The 25,388-nt window shown below is 37.4% G+C and overlaps 1 protein-coding gene across 5 annotated transcripts in view; it reads left to right on the top strand.

Annotated features, from left to right (window-relative positions):
* ATF7IP2 (activating transcription factor 7 interacting protein 2) overlaps window positions 1-25,052 on the top strand; it is a 66,979-nt gene extending 41,927 nt beyond the window's left edge. For 2 of the 5 annotated variants that reach the window (XM_044980405.1, XM_044980406.1), the window contains exons 5-13: window positions 43-126; window positions 3,089-3,258; window positions 10,194-10,256; window positions 11,708-11,778; window positions 12,403-12,467; window positions 15,692-15,758; window positions 16,571-16,630; window positions 18,021-18,124; window positions 23,569-25,052. In XM_044980405.1, coding sequence (XP_044836340.1) covers window positions 43-126; window positions 3,089-3,258; window positions 10,194-10,256; window positions 11,708-11,778; window positions 12,403-12,467; window positions 15,692-15,758; window positions 16,571-16,630; window positions 18,021-18,124; window positions 23,569-23,985 — 1,101 coding nt within the window. In that variant the 3' untranslated portion in view covers window positions 23,986-25,052. The remainder of the gene's footprint in view (window positions 1-42; window positions 127-3,088; window positions 3,259-10,193; window positions 10,257-11,707; window positions 11,779-12,402; window positions 12,468-15,691; window positions 15,759-16,570; window positions 16,631-18,020; window positions 18,125-23,568) is intronic. The other 3 variants (XM_044980408.1, XM_044980407.1, XM_044980409.1) reach the window with 3 other exon arrangements.
* Window positions 25,053-25,388: the final 336 nt, after the last annotated feature.

Here is a 25,388-nt window from a genome sequence, read left to right on the forward strand (position 1 = left end):
AGGTTAACACTTAAAGTGATGCTCTTTTTTCTTTCCTTGTAGAAGAAAGTGTCAAAGCTTGAGAGACGTATTAATACTGTGATAGCATTTCAGAAGAAAATATTATCGAAAATGGTCACTAGTAAGGTATAGTACAATATGAAATACTTCAATGTAGGGATTCTATTAGCAATTAGTCATGAGCTCATGGGCAGTTACAAACAATTTAAACTAAACACGTGCAGTATGAAAACATAATGAAATAGATTTGGAGGAGATTGTATTGTACTGGTGTTATGGTACACAATAGCAACTCAGAGAAAAACCTAAACTTCTACAGACACCTGGTACTGGGACTCAAAAAATGTTAAAAGAATTTTATTTACTTGCAACTGAGTTGTTACATTGAGAAGTTTTGTTTTTCAGTAGAATAAAATACAATTATTTTTTTCTTTTTTGTCACCTCAGAGGTCAGCAGCCTCCATTCTGACAGGAGGAGCAGCCTCTGAGGTATCAGCTGACATCCCTTCCCATAGATGATTGAGTACTTTAGACCCTCAATAGTATAGTTAATAAAACACAAGCATTTCACTTGGAGATCTGGATACGATACTGCCAGAATGATAGCCTAAGAAAATATCAGATATGGGGCTTTTTGCTTCCTCGTGGATAACATCTCTTGACATAAAATTGAAGATTTTGGCACGATTTAGACTAGTGCCAAGCTTTGTGTAAACCTGCTTGGGATGCTAATTCAGATTGTTTTCAGGGGTGGCTTGAGATCCTTCAGCAGGCTTTTAAAGTTAAGGGTGCAAGCTTTTCAGCTAGTATAAATTGTCATAGCTTCATTGATTTCAGTGGGGCTATGACAGTTTAAAACAGATGAGGATTTTCCCCAAGGATCTGAGTAAAGATTGTAGGACTAGTCAAATGTACGTGAGCCATAGTTATTTTTTCTTTTATAAAACAAGTGGCTTTTTATCTAAATTTATATACTTTATGCAATGACAAATGTTAAAAATCATGGTTTAAAGGTCTCATTGCAGAAATAAACTTACTCTGCTTCTCGGTTGTGTTTTTCTGAAAGAGTTTCAGAAACTGTTTTGTTACACAATGGTATTCTAGAAAAATGTAACTCAGATTAAATATTATATACAAATAAAACTTCCTTAGTGGTAAAATCTTAACACTTAGCTAAATAGTTTGTGTCATGCTGAAGATTTTTGCTAAACTTTGGGAAGAAGGGAATAGCAAATATCACTTTTTTTTTCCTTTGCTTTATATTGATTGTCTGTATAATGCATCTTTTGGGAAATCACATTCATTTTTAGGGAAAATGTGCTTGTTTAAAAGGAAAAGGTCTGGTTTCTGAAACCAACTCTGGGTCCAAGTCTACATTTCTTCCACATGCAAAAGTCTAATTTAAGTAAGAATTGTTTATACATTGAATATAAGATTTCACCCTTATTGTAAATATTCCAATGTGTTGTAAAACTGGTTTTATGTCTGTGTGATGGGACGTTTGTCCCACACTGGCAGAAAAGGGGTTAAAAGCAGCCCTAGAGAGGCCGCGCATCACAGACGGGCTCATAAGAACAGCCAATCAGGGCCGGGCTGGCCCATATAAGGAGGGCTGCAGAACAGAGCAGTTTGTCACTCCCTGGAGCTTGAGAAGGGAGGAGGACTGGCTACCATGCAGGCAGAGGGCAGCAAGCACCCTGGACAGAGCAGTGCTACAGGCAGAAAGCTAAAGGCAGCTCTTGGCAGGCTGCAAGGATCTGCAGACTGAGGCCCTGATGCAAGGGCAAAGAGGGTGCTGGAGCCACATGGGAAGTGGCTAGACCGTGGACTGCAGTTTGCCACTGAAGGGAGTGACCGGACAGTAAACTGCAGGTCTCCCCAGAAGCGGGGGAGCATAGAGTGTAGCACGTCAGAGGGAAGTGTCACTGAGGAGGCACTGCAGTGGTGAGTTGCACCACGTGACAGTCTGGCATTTTTTACATTCTTCAGGCAAAGAGGGAAATCATAATTTACAAGTAAGGTACTTATGAGTGATTACTGAAGATTACAGCAGATAACTTTTTCAAACCAAATTATTATTAGATGCTATACCTTTCTGAGGTCAGCTATTCAAACATAGCATAAGCCCGGATATGCAAATATCAATGTTAATTGGAAAAGTGCATGAACAGTGAAGTAGTGGTTTTGTACTGACAACATTCAGTGGGTGTAAGAAACAAGTAACTACACAACAAGAGAGTCTAGCAGGAAAATAGCAAAACTGGTAGGTAATGGATACTGAAAACCTGATTTCTTACATTCTCCTGATAGATGAATTGTCTGCTGCTACTCCATGCTTATATTCCTACTACATTTGACCTAGATTTTTTTTCTCCAGTAACTAAAGGAACCAATGTGTGTAATAGAATTTAGGCCCAGAATATGTTTGTTTTTGCTCTGAAGACAACAGAATGTTTAGGTTGGGGAAAGAAATGAGTGTTTTGCTTGTGTGAGCTACTAACACACACAGTGGCAGGGTCTGGAGAGTGATGAAAGGTTACATCATCTAACAATAAGATGACAGTTATCACCCAGTCCTCATGGCAGGGAGCAGGAAGTGTTCAGGAATAAGGTTGTCATTCTATTTTTTTGTGTGTCTCTCTGCATGCCCTCAATGTTTGGTCTACAAGGGCAGTTTCAGATTCATACAAGCTCAGAATTGGAAATAGTGGAACTAACTATTTCTCACAGAATAAGAAGGGATTGGTAGGTTTTGTGTGGTTTAGATATTTGACAGTCATGTTTAATTTATTTAATTTTAATTTCAGTGTCTCTTGCACCATTTAATAGCTATTTGTGTGTCTAGTGAATCTGTAAATGTTAATCTCTTGTTATTGTAAAGATAGGCCCTGGTTTAACAATGACATATATAATGTAAATTATGGAGAGGAGGGGGAGGTTAAAAAGGCACAAATAACCCAGAGGCAAAAAATGACATCTGTTGCTCTGAAAACAAGGTGTACATGAAATCCAGGACATCTGACTAACTCAGCACTGGTTGTGGACACGAACAGACTTTGCAATGACTCGTGACTTTTCTTTTTCTCAGGCAAATCTTCCAGGTGCAAACTCGCAAAATGCAATACTTAATCGAACCAAAGCTGTTCCACCACTTCCTGATAACATAAATGGACAATCAGTTTCTTCAGTTAAACATTTATCATCATCCCATAGACAAACTGGTTCCACTTCTGAATGTGTTGCAAAAGAGAATGTAAGGTAGGTGTCTATAATGACCACACATAAAAATTCAATAGATATAACCCACATATTATGTATAGTTTTAAAGCATTTACTTGAAAAGAATCTACTTTTTTTCCTCAAAATTTACCTTTCCTAAGGTGTGCCTTCAGTCCATATATCCATAACGAATGAGTTTGAGAGGTACAGCAACTTTTATTCTCTTAGGGATCAATCCTGCTTGCCTGTCTTTTGTGTTTTTTTCTGTAGTGTTGGTTATAGATAGTATGTGCATTTGTATGCTCCTAAACTCTGCAGAATGATGGCAGGCAAAATGTGAAATCAACCGAATAAGTGTTTGTTGTTATAAATCTCTGGTGTAGAGCGGATCCACTTCTCACTCTCCAATTGAAGACCGATAGTACTGCCCTTAGATTTTAAAGAAAGATTAGATGAGAGCTTTGAGGGTTCTGCTTTAACTACTAATTTAAGGTAAAGGTTATATTTGGTTTTTTTCTAGTAAGCGCTCTACTATTCTTAAATTTGTCAAGGCAATCTCCCATATTTGACTCATTCTCTCACTGAAGACTCTAAATTCTGAGTAGACTTAGTTTAATGGATGTCAATAGTATAGATTCCTGTGGTTTTCTTATCAAGGGCCCGATCCTCCTTCCAGCGAAGACACACGCTATACTTAATTTCCATGTCGGCAAATAACTAGGTCTCCAGTCCATAAAGTTTTTCCAAGAAAAACAGGATAGTGAAGATCTTGCCTATATGCAAAAAGGATACTCCTGGGGGAATTCTGCACCAAAAATATTAAAAATTCTGCACACAGTATTTTAAAATTCTGCATATTTTATTTGTCAAAATAACACAATATAATCACACAAGTTTCAGTTATTTTTGATCATTTATTTCAAAATACCTGTCAGCAAGTATGTCTGTAACAATACAGATAACAAAAAGATTCAGGAAATGTTTTTTGACAAATAGATTGCTTACTAGACATAATAAAGAACTCTGAGTAATTCATTTACACTACAATATAGAACCTTATTTCCCGCACTCCTCAGAAGCAGTGCAAAGGCTTGAGGGAGTTAGGGGTAACAGAGGAGCTGAGGGAGAGGGAAGTAAATTGCTGGAAAGGAGCCTGGGTGTGAACTTGGAGGGTTGTTGGGTATGGGTGGAAAAAGTATGAAACAGGTTTTCTTGGGGGGGGGCAGGGAGAGTGTATTAGGAAGCTTCCCCCATGCAGACCCTGGCTGATCCCTAGCCTCTCCCATTCAGTCAGGCACATCTGCCCCATCCCCATGTGTTTCTGCACCCCCATGTGTCCTTACATCCCCTGTCCACATGTGTCCCTCTACCCTCACTCAGACTCCTCATCCCCATGTGTTTCTGTGCCCCCAACCAGTCACTCCGCTGTCCCTGTATAGCTCTGCATCCCCTCCCCCATCACCAAGTGGCCCTGCACCTCTCGGTTGTGATGAATTACTGAAGAACAGTGAGTTATATCTTTAGGAAGGGTAGATTAATCTTTTGTCTTGTTTTTCTTGTGTCCACCAATCCAAAAGTCTGCCATATAAACTTTAGTTTTCAGTAACTAGGAAAGCCCTTTGCATGGGAAAATGAGTCAGTGGGGCCTCTTCTTCCAGAGGGGCAGTAATAGTTAACTGGCTACATTTTCACTATGTGTTGGGTACAAACAGAATTAACTAGACATTTTGAACTGCAAGACTTGAAACATAGATGTGAAGTTCCAGTTGAAAATCTTAAAATATCTTACATTTGACATTTGAGTTTGTCTGTGCTTGTAGTTCTAGAAAGTCTTTGCATCTGTCAGGAATTTTTTCTTCTTTTGCGATCTCTGCTATAATTTGAGTACATTGGTGTCTTTAATATATAGCAATTAATGTACGTGCATTGGGCGTGGGCAGATATATGCTACATCCAAAACTTTAATTTTCTATGCACAACAGTTTTGTTCTTTACTGGTCTGCTACTTGATTTTCATATCTATCTATACCTTCTGTGTAGTTATCAGAGTGTTTTGTGGCATATCTGCTGTGTGAAATTCATGTATGATATACCTAGTGAAGGAACAACTAATAAGCTAATGTAACAGTTCATATCTTTCTTCATAATTAGAGCTGGGAGAATAATAAAAACACTTGAAATATTTTTTTTCTGAAATTCATAAAATTAGTATCTGTTCATATAACATTTGCCCAGCTGTATAAGCCAGGAAATAACGGTGAAGGGCTTGGAGGAGTCAGAGGTCCTGAAATAATCAAATTATTCTAAAATTCAGCAATCTCTAGCTATGATGCCAGGGGGGATTATAAATGTTCTGTTAGTCATGAATCTTTCTATAAGGTTCTGTTAGTTCAATAAGAACCTAAACTACTATATTAACTTGTTTGTAGCCTTTTTTGCTTGTGAAAATAACAATTTTAAATATAAATTGCTGCTCTAGGCAGGTTTTTTTAATATATGGCACCTTATTACAATTTATTTTGAATTTCTATGTTGTAGAGTGTATATAACATACTCACCTACTCTTCAGTAGTTGAATATGTAATTTTAAAAAACTTTGGTTAAGCTTCTGAAAATTGTATTTACATTGTGTGGATAGTTTTGTAGGTAGACATTTTGACTTTTGCCCACTAGCTTTTGCGATTCTCATATCTTAAAAAATTAAATATTATTGTGACTGTATCTGCCATAGCACATACCCAGAGTTTTTACCTTCTCTCTCAAGCAGGCAGGCAGGCTTAATGGCCAACTTATATTACACTTGCCCCCTTTGAGCTCCCAGGTTGATTCCTGCCTCTCATGGAATTGGAAGACATTTGGCCTCATAGAGTTGCTGCCTTGTCTCTTCAAGCAGCACGAATTTGGAGACTATAAAAATTTAAGAAAACCTCCATGTCTGCATAACAGAGTAGGGTATCCAGATTCCCGATATTAAGGGCTTTGTTATATATAGTCGTCAATTTTTCATACTTGCTATCTGGTCACCTGTATTACAGAGTGCTGTGTTTCCAGTACAGAGGACACATTCTGTGTGTACTGTGAGCCTTCTTCGCTCTTGCTGCATATCCTATGCCATAGTGCTGCAGTTTGAAACACTGTGGCACATGATTGGAAATAGCTCAGGCAAAAAAGGACAGAGGTGTTTGGATGCTGGGGCAGATTCTCCTGAATAGCCCATCCCTTGCTTCCTGAAGCCAGTACTTCATCAAAACATGGACAAGTAGGATGTGGATTGATTTTTGAAGATTGCTAAAGCCAGAGAGAAGCTCCCTGTGAGTCTCCTCATAATTATACTTTTACGGCATTTAGTGGTTTATTTGCAGTACTTCGTAAAGCCCTTCCTAGGAAACCCCTGTATGAGGGCTAAGCCTTGTTCATGTCCTCTTTAGCTTTCTTTTCACCCTTGGGCTCTCAGAGAAGAACAAAGTCTGTCTCATTATAGTGTCTTCACCTGACTCAGGAAGAAGGGTTATCATGAGGACTGGGAATAACGGATGTCATATTGGCTTGGTTTGAGATTATACTAAATAATTTGGATACTAAAGAGTTACCTTTGTTCTTAGGACTGGAAAGCCAAGAAAATACTTTTTTGGGGGTCATCTGTTGGTCCAAATAAACATAGAAAGAGTTTGCACGTCCGCAGACTTGAAGCTGGCTGCCACAAAGTGATCAGACAACTGGTTTATCTCCTAAAATTAGGTGTGAGGATAATGGTATTAATTTAGGAACAGAGCCAAGGGGCTTTGAGATGTTTAACCAAATTACCTTCAGCCCCAGAATGAGGATATTGTGACCCTTGTTGCTGTTTTTTGAAAGAAAAAATGGCTTTATGATTTTTATGGATTTTAAGACATTACGAAAGACAAACTTCTAACTAAAACTATTACAAATCTTAACTAAGGTTTAAACAACAGTTATCAAATCAAAATCATAATTTGAATTTGGTTAACAAATTTCCAGTAATATGGAACGGAATCAACAATTGATTATATTATTGCATTAACATAATCAGTCAAAACTTGAATAATGAAGTTACCATAACATACGCTGAATTCTTGTACGTACTTTACCCTGGAAATGTAGTTGGCTTCTTAGCCCTCTGAAGCAATACAAAGATTGCTTCAAAGTTGCCGCTTACCGAATGACTTTGTAAGAATGGGTTCAGTTCAGATTATTAATCAGTGACACATGAACTAGCCAAGCTCAGTCAGTTTTTATTAATCAAAGATTAGGTGTGTAAGATTAATCAGCAGAAACAGATTAATACGCTTACCGGTCCAGGCCTGTAGCTTGCACAGTTCTGAATTGGTCATCGTTTCATGTTGTTGGGTTTTTTTATATATACTTCTTTCTATAGTTGAGGTTAGCCATTCGCCTAGCACTATCCAGTCACCATCAAATATCTATTTTGTGGTCAGCAGGCTAGAGTAAATCATGAACTAATACACCCAAATTTTTCACCTTGACATACTTAAATAATGTCATTATATTTTGGCAAACTTAACAAAGATAATAGTTTGTGTTTAACGGCATAATACTTCTCAATCAATCATTTCATTTTGCCTTTTGCAGTTTGAAACACACTTGGATTATCCAGTTGGAGAATAATGTCAGCATCTCCTATGCACCTGTGAGATGGTCTATTTCCCTTTATACTCCTTTTTTTGGTTTTGGTTACAATTTCATAGCTTTTTATACCCAGTGACATTTTTCCAACAACTAGACATGCAGTTAAAAATACCTTTAAGCAGCCATAAAAATAGGTTATGAAAATGTGTCATGCTCTTAGATAGATTTTCACTCTACAAGCAGTATAAGATTTAACTGCTAATACTTTTCTATTGTTTCATTTATCACAGTTTGCGCAAAGCTTTAGGAAATTTGGCCTATATGCTAACAACTTCTACAGTGAACTTTTTTTCCCCACCTAATGTATCTCTGTAATGCAGAGTAATCAACAACCTCTAATTCCCTTTTTTGGGATAGAGTAGTTTTACACTGGCAGCTTTTATAATCCGGGGGACACAAAGTGATAAATTGGGTCATGGTGGATAATCAGCTGAATGTATGCTCCCACTACAATGCAGTGGCTAAAAGGACTAATGTGATCTTTGGATGTATGAACAGGAGAATCTCAAGTAGGAGTACAGAGATTATATTACCTCTGTATTTGATACTGGTGCAGCTGCTGGTGGAATATTTTTTCAGTTCTGGTGTCATCGATTCAGGAAAGATGTTGGTAAATTAGAGAAGAGCCACGAGAATGATAAAAGAATTGGAAAACATGCCTTATAGTGAAAGATGCACATAGCACAATCTATTTAAGTTATCAGCAAGAACATTAAGGGGTGACTTGAAGCTTAAAAGTTTACACAGGGAACAAAAATTTGATAATGGGCTCTGTGATCTAGCAGACAGTGTTCGAACATAATGTAATGGCTGCAAGTTGAAGCTTAACAAATTCAGATTGGAAATAAGATGCAGATTTTTAACAGTAAGGGTAATTAACAGATTGGAAAAATTTACCAAGGGTTGTGGTGGAGTCTGCATCAATGGCAATTTTCAAATCAAGATATGCTCTAGTTCAAATAGGAATTAATGCAGGGAAGTCCTATATCCTGTGTTACACAGGAGGTCTGAGTAGATGATCATAGTGGTAACTTTCAGCTTTATAATCTTTTAATAGTTGGTGTAAGTCTGAATGGATGGATGGGCGCTGAGTGTACAGCCTGTAAGTGTTGGGGCTGCATTCTGAAGAGGACTATTTATAAACTCCCTCAAGCTAAGTGCAGCCAGACTGTTTCTGCTAGCTTTCTACCAGGGATTTAGAGAAGTGTTAAATTAAGATTTTAAGTACCTTCTATGTCTTCCACGAGAAAGTTGTTGATATCTGACTCTTGTAGCCTTTTAATGGTGGAACAAACATGAGCCTTTAATGCCTTCCATAGGTTGGTGAAACAGTGAGAGCATCCCCACTAGAATTCTTAGGGCAGACTTTTTTTATTATTATTATTTTTTCTCCCCTTCATATTCCTAGCAGGTTATCATTGGCCCTCTATACCATTAACCTTTTGGACCTGTCTCCATTGGTAGCCATTTTAAAAATATGCCATCGTTGCTATCACCTGTTCAGCTCTTACTGTTACCAAAGTTGGGAGCCCTACTATAGATGGATTGGTGCCTTCTGCCATAATTGTAAGCACCATGTTAATTAGAGATGTTAACATCAGGAAAGTAGTCTCTTTTTCATCGTGTTTGAACAATCTAAAATGTTTCAAAAAATTTTCTCTGGCAAATGAAATAAATCCTGCATCAGGGCATACAGAGTCCCTTGCTATATAAAATCATGCCATTACACTAGAACAGTTCTGTCTTCTAGGCACAGAGGGGAAGAATCACTGGATGATTTTGCAAAGGAATCGTGGTGTTCTCTCCGTACCTTTTAGAAAGTGTCACCATCTGAATGCACAATTGTCAGCTGAGGCAGCATTTCATTGCAAAGTAATTGGAGCAGTACTTAGACATCTTTCAAAGGGAGTGAGCGGAAATGGAGTTCTCCCACATTCCTGAGGCTTCCTCGTTCTTCACTACTTAGTCTTTCTTTTCCTTCTCACTCAGGGTGCTAGCTGGGGTATTGCTTTTCAGATCACAAAGCTTGTGCTATAATAAATGGGGTTATAAACTGCAAACTTTAATTCCACTTACGTGCTAATTTGCTTTCCATGACTGGGTCAGTACAGCACAGAATCCCCCGCACCCTCCCCAGTGGATTTTGATTCCTGGAGGGAAGTTTGTATAATTTAAGGAGATAAGGAAAAAATGTGACTATCTTTACTTTGGGTGGGGGAAACAAACCACTGATCTCCAAGAGAGAATTTAGAGGGCTTTAGCATGCTACAGATTGATTGATGGTCAATCCTGCATGCCTTTCCCAGGCAGGAGGGGAAGACCCAGAGATTGTTCTGTATTGATCCAGTCACAGGAGTTGAAAATACCAGGTAAGTGAAATTGAATTAATATATCCTTGTAATATTTTGTTTACTGTTTTTAATATTAAACAGATAATCTGCATCCAAATAGTAATATAAGAAATGTTTCATACTGAATATCGATCTTAATATGAACTTCATAAAACTACTTATGATATTGTTGGTGTCCAGTGTTCAGGCATCACTGTCAACATGAAACGTAGTAAATTTGAAAAAAACATGAATAGTAATTTTAGGTACTATACATGTTCCTGAGTTCCCATATTGATCTTTGTGCTTTTACAATCCTATTTTTATTTTTAAAACTCTGTATCTTTCCTCTGGTGCCACATAAAAGATTAACACAAAGAACAAAGGGAACTAATTGACTATATAAGGAAAGCAGTAAACCTGACTTTATTAGTTGTAAACCCCTTAAAAACAAACGTTTTTCTCCATATTCCTTCAGTTATAGTAATCTTAAATACTTTTTGTTCTAACATTTTCAGACAAGTGTGACTTTTTTTTAGGTTGATAGTAATCCTCCAGGAATTCAAAACACATGGAAATGTGCAGCTCATGAAATTTTCAGTATGAATGTATAAATGATGCTTTTATCTTTTTACATGTGACGTTATATTTAGCTTTGTTTTCCTACTTCAGCTTTATGGCAAAATGAAAAATGGATATAAATAACGTATTACAGCATTTTCATCCCTGGCTAAAACAGCAAAGAGAATTCTAGAATGGGGATTCAAAGGACTCTGGGATTTGAGATAAGGGATTTGGACAGTGGATATTTGATACATGTCATAGGCAGGACCTTGGGATAATAAGGTGTTTGGTTTTTTTTGTTTATTTGTTTTTAATGTGGGGGGCTTGAGGGTTACAGGTTCAAAGTGTACATAGAAATTTCTAATTGATAAGCAAATTTCAGATACCCACACCTCTGTGCATGTGCACATTTATTCTGTTGTGGGTTTGTTTAGGGCGATTGTTGCCATAAAGAAATCGATAGACTTCCCAATCTTAGTTTTTCTAAGATGAAACAACCAGGGTTGTTTTTTGAAAATGGGATCTTAGAACATGAACATTTTTTAAGTATTTTACCCTCTGCTGTTATGTGATGGAGATATAGTAATGGTCAGATCAGTATATTGTAATGTAAAGCTGAAGGGATTTTAAAAAGCATCTGCCTAATCAGATACTGAGTCATGGTATTTGGAGAGCTCTTTATTTGAATGATTCATATTCTATTATTTTGGAGTTTACAGCTAGCCATGGTGCTATAAAATGCATTTGTTTTATTTTGTTCAGTAAAATACAATTGATTTCTTGTTAAATCAACCATCTGAGATTCTTGGCTTTTAAATGTGCTGTAGCTAGTTCTTGGTAGCTTACATTTGAGGAGAGGGGGGCCTGTTTTCATGCATCTCTAACGTTTTGATTTTGGTGAATAAATTTTTTGTTTTGTTTATCAGCTCTGATGAAGTTATACTGATTTCTGTGGAAAGCAGAAATTCAACAACAGTAACAACTGCAAACAATTCAGGTATCCAAAACTAACCTTGGCATGTATACATCCTAATCAAAACAGATTTGATTAATATGATTAAACTACCATAGTAGCCTACAAGTAATGCTTTTTCTCTTTTTAATTATATCAAAATACAATTTTCCTTGGTTGCTGTTTAAGAAGAGTAAGAGCAACCCATCAGTTATGATTAAAATTCCATTTGCTTTACCTATCTCACTAACCATTTTTGAAATTTGTTCTCACTAACAATTAGCACTTTTTAAGGGCACTATCCAGTCAAACAAGAGTTTAGCATCTGTGCTGTCCCATTGTCTGTGAGCATTCCTAAATACGCAGCTATAGAGGCTTCTCCCTAGTTTTACAGAGGTGTCTTTGGACTTCAGGGGCCCCTCTAGAAGAAATCTTGGCTGTCTGATTTGATTGCCAGACTATTGCATTGGGGTAGAGAGGGTAATAATGGGCATTCTCAGTGAGTCCCTGTGTCATTCACTTACGGCTGATTGCTGCATGTATGCCTACAAGTCTATTTGGTAATTTTCTGGTATTCCACTTATTACATGGACATTCTTGTATCCTGCATCAACCAGGTGTATTAACTGAAAGTTGAATTGTTTTAATCTTTTGTGAAAATTGTTTCAGATATTCAAAAAAAATTAGTTTCTACACAAGCAGAAATTTCCACTAAAGCTCAGTCCAAAAACAAGGTAGGTTAATGGTTTTTCTCATGCTCGTCTGCTAAAACTTAAAGTTAAATTTAATCGTTTGTACATAAGATAATGAAACAAAGCCTGTTTTTTGTTTTTGTTTTGTTTTTCAAATGTGGTGATGGTGATGCTTGTTACTTCAGGCCATTTACCATTCTGTGCAGATACAGCACATTCTGGTTCCTCTTTGGCACCTTGTAGAAGGAGGAACTGTTGTGCACATTGCTGTTACCTCATTTTCACATTTTAAAGGTGAACTGCAATGAAAACAATATTGAGTTTGTGCTGCCTTCTACTTCTCTGTAGTTCTTGTCTACCCCGGAAGACTTTAATGCCTGGAGAACTGGTGAAATGATGAGATCACAAGAGACAGAGAAGTTCAGCATATGAAAGGGAGAAGGGATTTTTTCTCTCTGTTCCAAAACTTTTTGGTTTTTTGTAAACACCTATTCAACTTCAGTGAATAATAGTTTAGGTAAAGGATAACTTTTTAAAACTTCAGCACCGCCATCCCTCAAGTGAGAGCTCACCATAAGCATACTGTGAGATCTCTAAGCAAAATCAGGGAAGACGAGACATATTTCTAACGTGGAAAAAATAACAACTTTTTTAGGCCATCTTCATACTCAGAAGGAAACAAAATAAAGTGCAATTCAAATTAAAATAATTATGTACAAGTCACCTTTTAAAAGCAGAAAGTATTCCCTACATAAAACTGTAGCAGTCACTTTTGGCATTCTTGAAAAAGATAACCCTTAACATCGACTGGATTATAGAACGCGCGGAAAATATGTCCCTCATCTCTTTGCTTTCTTCTAAGGACCTTGCATTCACCCACCCACACACACACACACTCCCAAAACTCATCAGATGGAATATCTACTCTTGAAATTCCTAGGAGATCTGCTGAGGAAGGAAAAGATCGGGGAAGCAGACCCTCCTCTCTTCCTGTGTACTTGGCAGAATTAGATGCTGTTTACATTTCTGACAGATAATGTTTATTTTTAAAGCTTTTTTTTATTTTTAATTTTTATTGAGGGGATTTGACTATTTAATAATAGTAGATGCTGATATTCAAAAAGTTAAAGCTTTACCACCATTAAAACACAAATTGTCAACATCACATGTCAACATATACAAAGTAAATATCTTTTTAAATCAAACTATACTAAATTTTCAAGCAGCATTTTTCTTTTCCTGTCTATAAATTTTGATCATCATCAATGGAAATATTTTTTCATCTTTTTGTGTGTGCACGATGAAATTGACATTTACTGATAAAAATCTAATCCTGCCAAGCCTATGTAACAAGTATTAAATATTTTCATGTTTTGTTCCCTTTTGATAAGCAAGGTGAAGGTCAATCCCAAACACTTTGTCAGAAGGTTGTGTTCCTATGGGACTGGCGACCAAACAAAAGTCTCTCATCTTGCAGGCAAAATTTGGGCTAGGAAACCATATAATTTGCCAAGATAAGGTCAACAAGGGTGGTCTCTAAAGTGTAAAGCAGACTTGTGGACTTATTCTTCAAAAACATTAACATAAGTACTGTAACTCTTACATTACTGAGATATAGTCTCAACCTTAACTTCACCTTCACCATTTTTTCCTGGAATTTTTTCTTACACTAGTATGGGTGAATCATGTCATTTGTACACTTCTGTTCAAATGGTTAATAAGCTTATCTGGTATTCACTTACTTACAACACACTAAGAGCTTTTCTACCTGGTGTGGCAAAGTGCATTATATGAGTGTGATTTCTAAAGTGCATTAATGTGGTACGCGTTAATTGGTCAGTGTAGATTCTGCTGTTGCACACTAAAGCTTTCCTAATGCTCTTTAACATAGTGCCATTTGAAACACATTAAAGCACACTAGGGAACCTTTAGTGTGCACTATCAGGTCTATGTGGACCAATTAATGATCATTACATTAGTGCACTTTAGAAATCACACCTCCTTAGAGTGCATTTCCCCACTGTGTAGAGAAGTACTTCAGGTTGGGTTTATCACTGAAGCTTTTCATTTAACATTGACTTTTCAAAATGTAGATTAAATGTTGCACCCAGTCTTTCACGTAACATAGTTTGAAAATGCTCTTCAAAACCACATTTCTTATTTAGTTCAAATCAGAGAATATTTTTATATAAACCAATTTATATATATAATTTAAGCAGGCAAAGCTTGTGGTTGGACTTTAGCAACAAAACATGTTCAAATTATATCCATTTTTTAAATGGTCTGTGTCCAGATTGTTCTTAATCAGTTTAATGGTCAGTTTACACACAAAGCTCCCTGACGTGCCGCCCTATCCTCCCTCCCCCCCTCCCCCCCCCCCAAAAAAAAAAGTAAAAATCCCTGCTCTGGTTAATGAAAAGTGGGACTTCACTGGCGGTAGCAAAACTGCAAACATTCGTATTTATGGGGCACCTGGCATTTCTACTACCATGTAGTATAAGCCTGCTCAGGAATATTTAGACAAGATGGTGGTGGAAAAACTGCTCTCTTCCCACTACACTTCTACCAATGGTGGAACTGCACCAGTGGGAACAACTGCAGGAATTAGTGCGGGGAAGGGAAGATAGTGTATATAAGACCTCATTGTTTAAAATCTATATAAAACCACTATACAAACACTTGTTTAGTTACATTAAATGATTCCTTAAGTTTACAATTGAATTACTATATTTCATAAAATAAACCATTCTACATCTTCCCTTAGCAAGAGGGAAAAAAGGTTTTATTTCAGACAACCCTAGAAATAAGAAGTTTACTGTCAGTCTTGTGCATTGGCAAGCTATCTGAAAACTTATCCTAAAGCATATCTACCTAGAAGGAAACCAGTGAAAACTGTATGTGTAGATTTGCTCTTAGAGAGCCAAGACCTGTATAATTACTATTGAGATGCATTAATGTTTATAAAATCCATCTTTTATAGTTTTTGTCCTCGTACTGTTGACTGATTGGCTAAGTGATCTACTTTAATCTATCAAGTATATTTTTTAATGTCTGAGTTCTTACAGATACTGACATTTATACACTGTACTTATTTCTGTTTTTCACATCTACAAGAAGTTTTATGTAAAAATGAGGATTTCTGGTAATTTAATTTACAAGTAAGTTTGCATCCTGACGGTTCATAAATTTTAACAGAAGTATTTATACACATTTCTAATTAAGCCATTGTAGAAACAATTTAATTTGAATTGACATTGTTTTTACAGTTGGCTGAAGAAAAAACAAAATCTGCAGTGATTGATCTAACAGAAGAAAAGCACAATTTTGATAAAGGTGAAGGAAAAAATAATTTTCTTTATAGAGATACTGAAAATGAGAACTTAAAATGTAATAGGTGTAAGTATGAATGATTTGATTTAGTAATTTATTTTAACCCTAAAAGAAAATAATCTTGTGGAGTTGTGAGATTGGGACCTATTCCCTAAAAGAAAAATCTTTCTCCTGAAGGGAACTGCTTCTGCATATCTCCACTGTAGTAGAGTATCTTGCAATCCAAGAACAGTTCTAAAGTAGTTTGTTTTTTTAAGGGATGTATGCTTATTCACCCATGGATCCAGTGTCCCAACTGTAATGATATAAGACCCTGTTACTGCAACTGTTCCTAGTCCCTCTCTTCAATGATGCAAGCAGATGCCAGTTATTAACTGGTGTTTCACTAAGTCACAATACAGCCTGATTTGCCTTCTTAAATATTCCCCATAATGAGGAGAGACTCCTGTTCCTCATCCATCTGTGGGTGAAGACTTGTTCCCCATCACAGAATGAGCTGGCTATTTGCCTACCACTTCTCCTGCAATGAGAAGACCCCAATTAGGTGCAGAGTGTTTTATGTTTAGGTGAAGAGGAAGTGTGGTAACAAAGGATAAAGGGAGACATAATATGGACTTTCATGGGTCATATGTTTTAGAGAACTTTAGTTGCTGGTAAATAACGTTCTCTTTGCTACAAATCATCTATAGTTGTCCAACTTCAGGATTTGAACTCCAGTAGTTTGGTTTCAGTAAAAGTTGTTACTTGACGATATACTGCCTTGGGGTGATTTGTAATCTCATTAATTTTTGTAAACTAAGCAGTATTTGTTCTAGGTCAAGACCTGGATGGGAGAACTCAGGGTGCTGCAGGAAATAGTATTAGTGGCTGGCTTGGTAGGTTGCCTTCTTCCATCTCAGTGTGTACAGAACTAATGCTCTATCCTGGAGTTAAAAAGCACTGTGGTGCTGTTGATTCTGTGTTTTGTATGAATTTTAAAACTGGATCAGAATCTTTGTAATAATTTAAGATCACATGCTGCTTTTTTGCAATGGAATGGATGTTAGGCAGTATCCTGGAAAAAATTCTAGTTGGAACAAATAAGTTACTACTTCCTAAATTCTTCCTGCAGCTAACTGGTTTCTTTTTTCTTCTTATATTCTTCTTCTAAACTGCCATGTTAGTGTTCCTGTGCCGTTAAAAGGCTCTTGCATCCCACCAAGATAATGTTGCATTTTAGTGGTGGGTATTTGTGTAGTAGTTTGTAAAATATGTGAAACTGAGAGATCATTTTGGAATGGATGAAGATGTTGTATTTAATGTAAGATTTTAGTTAGAGATGTTCAGCTAAAACTCTATTAACTGAGTTGGTGGTCTGCATCCAGTGTGAATAGGAAGTAAGAGCATAAGAGTGGCTATACTGGATCGGAACAATGGTCCATCTAGCCCACTATCTTGTCTTCCGACAGTGGCCAGTGCCAGATACTTCAGAAGAAATGAACAGAACAGGTGGATTTATCAAGTGATCCGTCCCTGTCGTTCCCTCCCAATTTCTAGCAATCAGAGGTTAAGGGATACCCAGAGCATGGGGTTGCATCCATGACCATCTTGGCTAACAGCCATTGATACACCTGTCCTCCATTAACTTATCTACTTCTGTTTTGATCAAGATGAAAATATCAAGTTGGACAATTAAATGAAATGAAGACTGAACTATCCCCCTTACTCTCACTTACTGATAGCCCGTATACATCCAGCTGAAGCACTTTAACAGTGTGAACAAGTTTACACGCTACTGCTTGTGTATTTTGTAGATAAATGGAGATTTCATTCTCCACAGTCCTCGATCTAGAATAGGGGTCGGCAACCTTTCAGAAGTGGCGTGCTGTGTCTTCATTTATTCACTATAATTTAAAGTTTCGCATGCCAATAATACATTTTAAACATTTTTAGAAGGTCTCTTTCTAACTAAACTATTGTTATATGTAAAGTAAATAAGGTTTTAAAAATGTTTAAGAAGCTTCATTTAAAATTAAATTAAAATGCAGAGCCCCCCGGACCGGTGGCCAGGACCCAGGCAGTGTGAGTGCCACTGAAAATCAGCTCGTGTGCCGTCTTTGGTACACATGCCATAGGTTGCCTACCCCGGTCTAGAACCTTGCACAATCCCTGAGAAATCCTCAGTATGTAAACATAAACCACAAATCTGTGAAATAAGGTTTTTAACCCAGTTCACTTTCAATAGTTGGAAAATTACAGTATTTAAAACTTGCATTTTGTTTACAGGTAAGTTAAAAGAAGACCAAAATTCTGTGTCAAACAAAAGTAATTCAAAGGCAGCAAGCTCCAAATCAAATCACCTTGAACCACCAGCACAAGCCTCACATCCGGTAATTTTTTCTTTATTAAGCTTTTTACAATTTTTATTTTTAAATTTGGAGTGTTTACAAATTCCAACTGACTAGCTCTTCATGAATCTCTGATATACAACTTAATGGGAATTAAAACAGACTTTTAAAGGACATTTTTGGTGAAAGACGCTATCATTACTTTTTGTTTTAAACTAGATTCCTTCGCAAAGGGTAAGTTTACTCCTTTGAGCCACAAGGAGGTAGTATTGTATTATGAAAAGAGTAGTAAAGTCTTCAGTGACCATGAAATACTTTTACTACAATAATGGCTCCTAAAATGGTGGGGAGTCTAACAAAAATCTAACTATTAGAAGAAGCACTATTGAAGCAAGAACATTAATCAAATAGGCATTGCTACATGCTAAAATGACCTTTTCTAAAAATTATTGTAGAAAGTGATGCAGTGGAATATCTATCGTGTGGCAAAGACCAGCAAGGAAAATTTCAGTTGGGGGGGAACTGTTCTGAAATTGAGTGAGTGAAAAGAGGGTTGAAAATTTCACCCATCGGGGGTCCAAAACTTTCTGTATTCCATCCTTCTCCAGTGTCTAAAAATGAGTGCTAGAATGAGCGAGCAGTAATTTAACGGTCAAGTATCTAAATGTGAATGTTTTATTACTATTCCACCCACAAATAAATTCCACTCATGTGAGTTGCCAGAATGAGGCACTGTTCACAATCGATTGTGCAAATGTTCAAAACATGACCATGTGTAGTTTCTGGGGTCCATATATGGAAGTATTTGAATATTCCATTGGGTTCTACTAAGCTGCTTTGGCTTGGCTTAGCCGTGGTGGGGCTCAAGTGCCCTGCTGGGTTCTGCGATGCTTCTTATGCTTAGTTCCTCTTTGATTGGGGACCAAAAAACAAACAAACCAAAAAACCAATGGCATCTCTAGAACATCACCACTCATGGTACCACAACGAGAGATCATTCACTGTGGATAGTGCAGATCTGCAGTCTGTACTCCCACCCCATTCTTCTGTCTGGCATGCCTTAATGAGCAATGGCATGCTTACTTTAAAGTATCATGATTGGGCATGTGAGTTAACATCCCACTGAGATGTATGGGTCACCTCACATTTCTTGGAGCTGTTATTCCAGACACAGATAGGTGTCACTGTTTTGGTTGCTTCTCGTTTTCAAGGTTCTCTTCAACCATAACCGCTAACTTGTCTCTTAAATTATATATATATATATATATATATAATTTAATAGCAACTTGGGAGAGGAGCTGGTATATCATACTGCTGCATACTAGCCCTGGGCAGGCCATTATAAAGGGTACACCACACAGCACCTTCAGTTTTATAAAGGCGAGACAGATCAAAATGTCATCAGCAAGGGACATCTGTTTCTTCTTACCTCCTAATAACATTTGGGCATCTGCCTCCCACCCATCCATCCACAGCACAACTATCTAATATCTATAGGCAACCCACACAGCAGCTGGACAAGAAGTATGGCAAGTGAGAGGCTGGAGCCTCTCCCTAACTGCAGCATCACGTTATGGATGAAAGGAAGCCTGGCTCTGTAGAGTACAGGCTCTTCAGGACGGGTACTGTCTTCTTTTGTGTTTATGCCTAGCATATTCTGATATATATAGTGATCTTGAAACACATAATATTAGTTCAGCTCTATTGAAGAGTTTGAGGATGGCTTCTGAGCACTGAGACTGAAAATATAACTCTGGATGGAGCTCTCCCTTCTTGGACAGGAGCATCATTTGTTATGGGACAGCGGTGGCAGTTGCCTCTTCCTCCCTCCGCCCACCCCCACCCCACCCCCCGCACAGCTTTTCATAGGTCTATATGCTCCATTATAGCTCTCTTTTTGTCCCCTCCCTGATTTTTTAGAATATTATATAATAAATGTGATAGGTTCCATCCAGGGTGCCACCTGGAACTGGGGTACAGCTTTTTCCCCTGAGCTATGATTCCCACACACTTCACTTCAACTCACTGGTTTAGATAGATAATAAACTCGTTTTTGCTCTACAAAAGATAGATTTTAAGTGATAGCAAACAGATCAAAGCAGATTACTGAGCAAATAAACAAAAAATGCAAACTAAGCTTAATATATTGGATATGACTAGCAGATTCTCACCCTAAGATGATACAAGCAGGCTGCAGATTCTTACGGGGAAAGCTGCACCTGTTTTACAACTCGGAATCCCCAGGTGTTTCATTCACAGGCTAGAAATCCCTTTAGCCTGGGCCCAGCACTTCCCTCAGTTCAGACTTTGTTCCACAGGTGTTTTTAGGAGTCTTCTTGGGTGGGGAGTGAAAAACACCAGATGATGTCACTCCCCGCCTTATATAGCTTTTGCATATGGCGGGAACCCTTTGTTCCCAAAGCTTGGTTCCCAGACTAGTCTGTGGAAAAATATTGACATCCCAAGATGGAGTCCAGAGACATGTGGTCTAATCACATGTCCTTGTAGATCAGTGGTTCCCAAACTTTAACAAGTCTCGCGAACCCCCTCCTAAAAATGAATATTTCCAGGGATTTTCTCCTTTACCTGAGTATAAATTATAAAAGCAATGATCTTGGAAATATAAAATTTGTTTTTATGACATGCTTATTACACACTATTATTTAGCAATACAGTATTTTTATTATATTATGAAAATGGCAACACTCTTCCAAGATCTGACTTTCGTAGCTTGTATCACTTTGAACAAGCCTGTTATAAGACAAGGCTCCTATGTTTCATCAAGGAGTATCAGATGGGAAACAGCATGAAGGCATTTAAGAAGTCAACTCAGAGTTCCTCCTACACAAGCATGCAGGTCTTGAGCAGTCCAGGCAAACAATGCATGTTACAACAAAGCTTCAACTTGTTCTTCATAATTTTAAAAGCTATACTAGCTGCCTATTTAATTTAAAAAACAGCAAAAAATATCCACCTCCCTTTCCATTTCTTATAAGGAGTCTTGCAGTTTATATCTCCTCAGTGTGATAGACATGCTTGCTTTGATCTACTTAGCTCTTGGAAGTCCAGGGGCTCCGGGCTGCTGACCCTGTGCTGCCCACGGTCCCTAGGGATAACTCTGTCCGCCATTAGGGAATTTTTTCCTGAGAACCCCCTGTAACATTTCGCGAACCCCCAGGTTCACAAACCCCTGTTTGGGAACCACTGTTGTAGAGTCATAGCAGCCATTACTTGGAGGCTGTCTGTAGCGTTTTCAGGAAAGCTCCCCAGGTGGGAGATAAGCTTCTCCTAAGGCTATTGTTTTTTCCTAATGGCCCATTGCCCTGAATAGATCCTTCCCCACCCACTATGTAGACTGAAAGCATCTTGTCTAGTGGACGTTACCCAGGTGTAACTACATTTGAAATACAGATACATAGTCAATATTCATAACTTCAGATACAAAAATGATACATGCATACAAATAGGATAATCGTATTCAGCAAATCATAACTTTTCCAATGACCCCTCCCATGACTTATTTTGCATAAAATACATCGTAATCCTATCATAATATCACTATGAAGAATATGGAGTGCAGTGTCACAATTGTCACATATACTATTGTATATGCTGACACAGCTTTGTTCCCTCGAATTTTTCTGAAATGGTGTCCCTGGTTTTGAGAAAGTGACTTGTATGACTTGCAGAGCTTTCCGTTGGGTTAGAGCTGGGAGCCATGGGAGAGTGGTAGCTGCAGAAGGTGCCAGCACATGGTGAAGGGGAGAATCCAATCATTTTTCTGTCTTTTTCACCTCAAAGAGATTGGCCAGGATCCTTCTAAGGAAGCACCGTGGGGAAGAAAAAGGGGTAATGTGATTCTTGGAAGAGCTTGATGGTAGGAGGGAAGGGATTGACTAATGCCAGGGAACATCCGGGTGAGAGAGAAATCTGTTTCTATCCACCCAAGAAACTTTTGCATGTCTTGTGCTAAAAGCATAAAACCAAATGTGGTAACAGGATTTTATGATCTATCTTGTGACCTGTCAGGATTATAAATCTTTAGTGGAACAGTACAGATGCTTCCAGGAGCAGTGAATTGTTCTCATCCTAAAATATTTTGTTAATAGATGTACAGAACTGTCTATAGTATATCCTCGGGGTAACTGACTATCAAAAAGAAAAATGTACAGGCAGTTCTATGGTTTGGGATTTTTTTAACTAACTATATACCATGAGGAGGGTGGAACCACTGTTGTCAGTCCTGCTTTTTATTATTCTGTTCTTCTGGATGTTCAAAAGGCTATGAAACCAGAATGACTCTTCTAAAATAGCTATGACAGACTCTCTTCACAGCTGCACTTGGATTTCTTCTGAGATCGAATCTAAGCAGCAGTTTTTAAAGATTGGTCAGTTTAACTTTTTCAAAAAAAAAAAAAAAAAGATCTACATAGAGTGCAAGCTTTCTGCCCTGGTAATTGCCAGTGAGATAGGAACATAAGCTCTTTCTTTCAGCGTTTTAGATTGTATGATATCTTCAAACCACAATTTGAGGACTTCAATAACTCAGACATAGGTTAGGGGTTTGTTACAGGAGTGGGTGGGTGAGATTCTGTGGCCTGCATTGTGCAGGAGGTCAGACTGGATGATCATAATGGTCCCTTCTGACCTTAAAGTCTATGAGTCTACAGAACAATCTGATCTGGCTGTCAAAATTCCCTAATAATAATTAAACTTCATCAAGATACCTATAGTATTATTCATATTGGTAAAGTTTATTTTTTTTAAACCTTTCTGTCCTGTGGGTGTGCTGCTGTCTGGCTGAATCTCTAGGTATTTTTTGGAAAATTCATCAGAGTGCAATAACAGAACACTGGATAGATTTGCATAGTCACAATTCAATTAGATATAATGTTGACCTCTACAGCACTCATTTTGGGACAACCAAAAATAATCTTAACACAGTGTTTGTTAGTAGTGTCTTCTGCTTTTTGCGGAGGGCGGTGGGAGAGTATTGGATTTATGGAAAATAAAATCAGTTAGCAAAACTTAAGCATTTGTGTAGCAGCAATAGATAATTTCCTGTGACTGTTCTGGTCTGTTGATCTCTTAGAGACTGTAAAATACGGCTAGTTTAGAGGGAGTCTTTGGAAGGATTTTTTTTTAAAAGTGGTAAAGTAACGTAAATTCAGTAAATAAAGCATTGCAGCACGACATACCAGAAAACAAAACAATTTAACAAAATACTATTGTTTGTTTTGAATTTAGTATTCTTATCCATAGAGTCATTCTAAGAACTACTGAACTAATGAATACCTAAAATGAAACTAATGCAGCATTATTTACCACAATACAAAAAACTTGTATTGTAAAACTTGTACCCAAAAAATTTTAGGAAACAATCTGAATCAAAAGTTAGCACACTCTGGTTGATTTGTTCATATTACAGAAATATTACAGTAATGCTAAGTTATTCACCTTTTTTTTTTTTTTTAAATGCTCGCTAGGTTCTCGAACAGTTTCCACATCTTCCTCCACTACCAAGAATACCTCCATACCCAGAACTCAAGGATGGATTCAGAGACACTGTGCCACCTCAGAAGCCTGAACTAAAACTGGCTCAGGTGCAAAATCCAAAAGGTATTGCACTCTCATGGACTGTTACTGAGATTGATCCCAAGTGCGCTCCTGTAGAGAGCTATCACTTGTTCATATACCATGAACACTCCAATAACAGTACTGTACCACACTGGAAGAAAATAGGAGAAATAAAGGCTTTGCCCCTACCAATGGCTTGTTCTTTATCACAATTTACAGCCTCCAAGAAGTACTACTTTTCTATACAATCAAAAGATGTATGTGGACGTTATGGACCGTTTTGTGATATACAATCAATTACTTTAATTTCTCTGGAAGACTCATAAGTTACCTCAATAACTGTTACACGGTTGTTTCAGTTCGAAATATTGTATTTTTACTTGTAAACAACTCAGAGCCAAGGAATGAATTGTACCACAGACTGTATTCACTCAGTTCCGTTTCTTATCTATCATGCCAACTATCAGTTATTTATATTCTGAGCATTGTTCTCTGCATTTTGTAAGTTGTTTCTAATAACTTGACACTGAGAATTCTGTTTATAAAACTAATTTCAGTTCTGTGTTTAGTTTAGTTATTTTCCTTCTCAATCCTTCCCCTCCCATTCCTTTCATGTAGGATGTACTTGGGACATAAAGGAATAAAAGTTTCTACTTGGTAACTGTGAATTGTTATGATGATCATGAGATGTTCGATTTCTCATGTCATGAGTTTTGTGGTGTTTTGCTCACCCTTTTTGTATTTTTGTGGAAGGTGGTGGGTTTTTTGTGTTCCATTTCCTTCACTAAATGGTGCACAAGCTTTCAAAAGGTTTTAGTTCTTGTACTTTTGTACTCATAGAGTACAAAAATTATTCTGAAGCCTCTGAAAAATGCTTGTAAGGATGAAAGTCTCTGTATACAATGGGATGATATTTAAACACTATAGTTCCTGTATTATTACTACCGTCACCTGAGACAATCAGTTGGACCATGATCTTTTTAGAGATGCTGCATTGTAAAGGAACACCAGGAAATTGTTTCATTGTCACCCATTTGGGGCAAGAATTAAGCTTCTGGGGAATTTGATTAAAGTGTTTATAAATACATGTTTTCCAGTGCTGTATAAGTACTTCACCTGATTGTATCTTCTAGTATTAAAGAGGCTTCACTTGCCTTTAGGTGCGGTACAATGGTAGTTATTACTCGTCCAGACAGACATTTGATAATGCCACAAAGAGGTAGGTGACCCATTACTTAGGTTAGTGATGGTTCTAGAATATTAGTTTACAAAATTATTAATTACAAAGGCAGTGTGGTGGCAGTTGCTTTCTGTTTATGTAGATATGCATATTGAAATGAATTTGGTGATATTTGTAGTGTGTCCATTACAGCAAGTATATAAAGAAATTAAATTTAATAATAAACTACAAGCAACATATTTTTTTCTTGTACAGTTTAAATCATGTTATGTAGGTTACTCTCAATATTTAAAAAACCCAATAAGTTTGATTCTTTCAATATTAAACAAAAGTTTTCATGTATTTTAAAAGATGGCAAAATTCTAACAAAGCAACTTGAAAGATCATTTTGTTGCAATAACTTGCTGTTCTTTGGCCTCTACATATTCCCACTCTTGGGTTGCACCCTTGGTGCATCTTGAGTGGTGGAATATTTTCTAGCAGTGCCTGTTGGAGTGCTCTCCTGCCTTTTCCCTCACTGTTCTTGAGCATTCTGAGGATGTGCCTATA

The sequence above is a fragment of the Mauremys mutica genome, chromosome 11 (assembly GCF_020497125.1).
Source record: "Mauremys mutica isolate MM-2020 ecotype Southern chromosome 11, ASM2049712v1, whole genome shotgun sequence".
In the NCBI taxonomy this organism is placed as follows: domain Eukaryota; kingdom Metazoa; phylum Chordata; order Testudines; family Geoemydidae; genus Mauremys; species Mauremys mutica.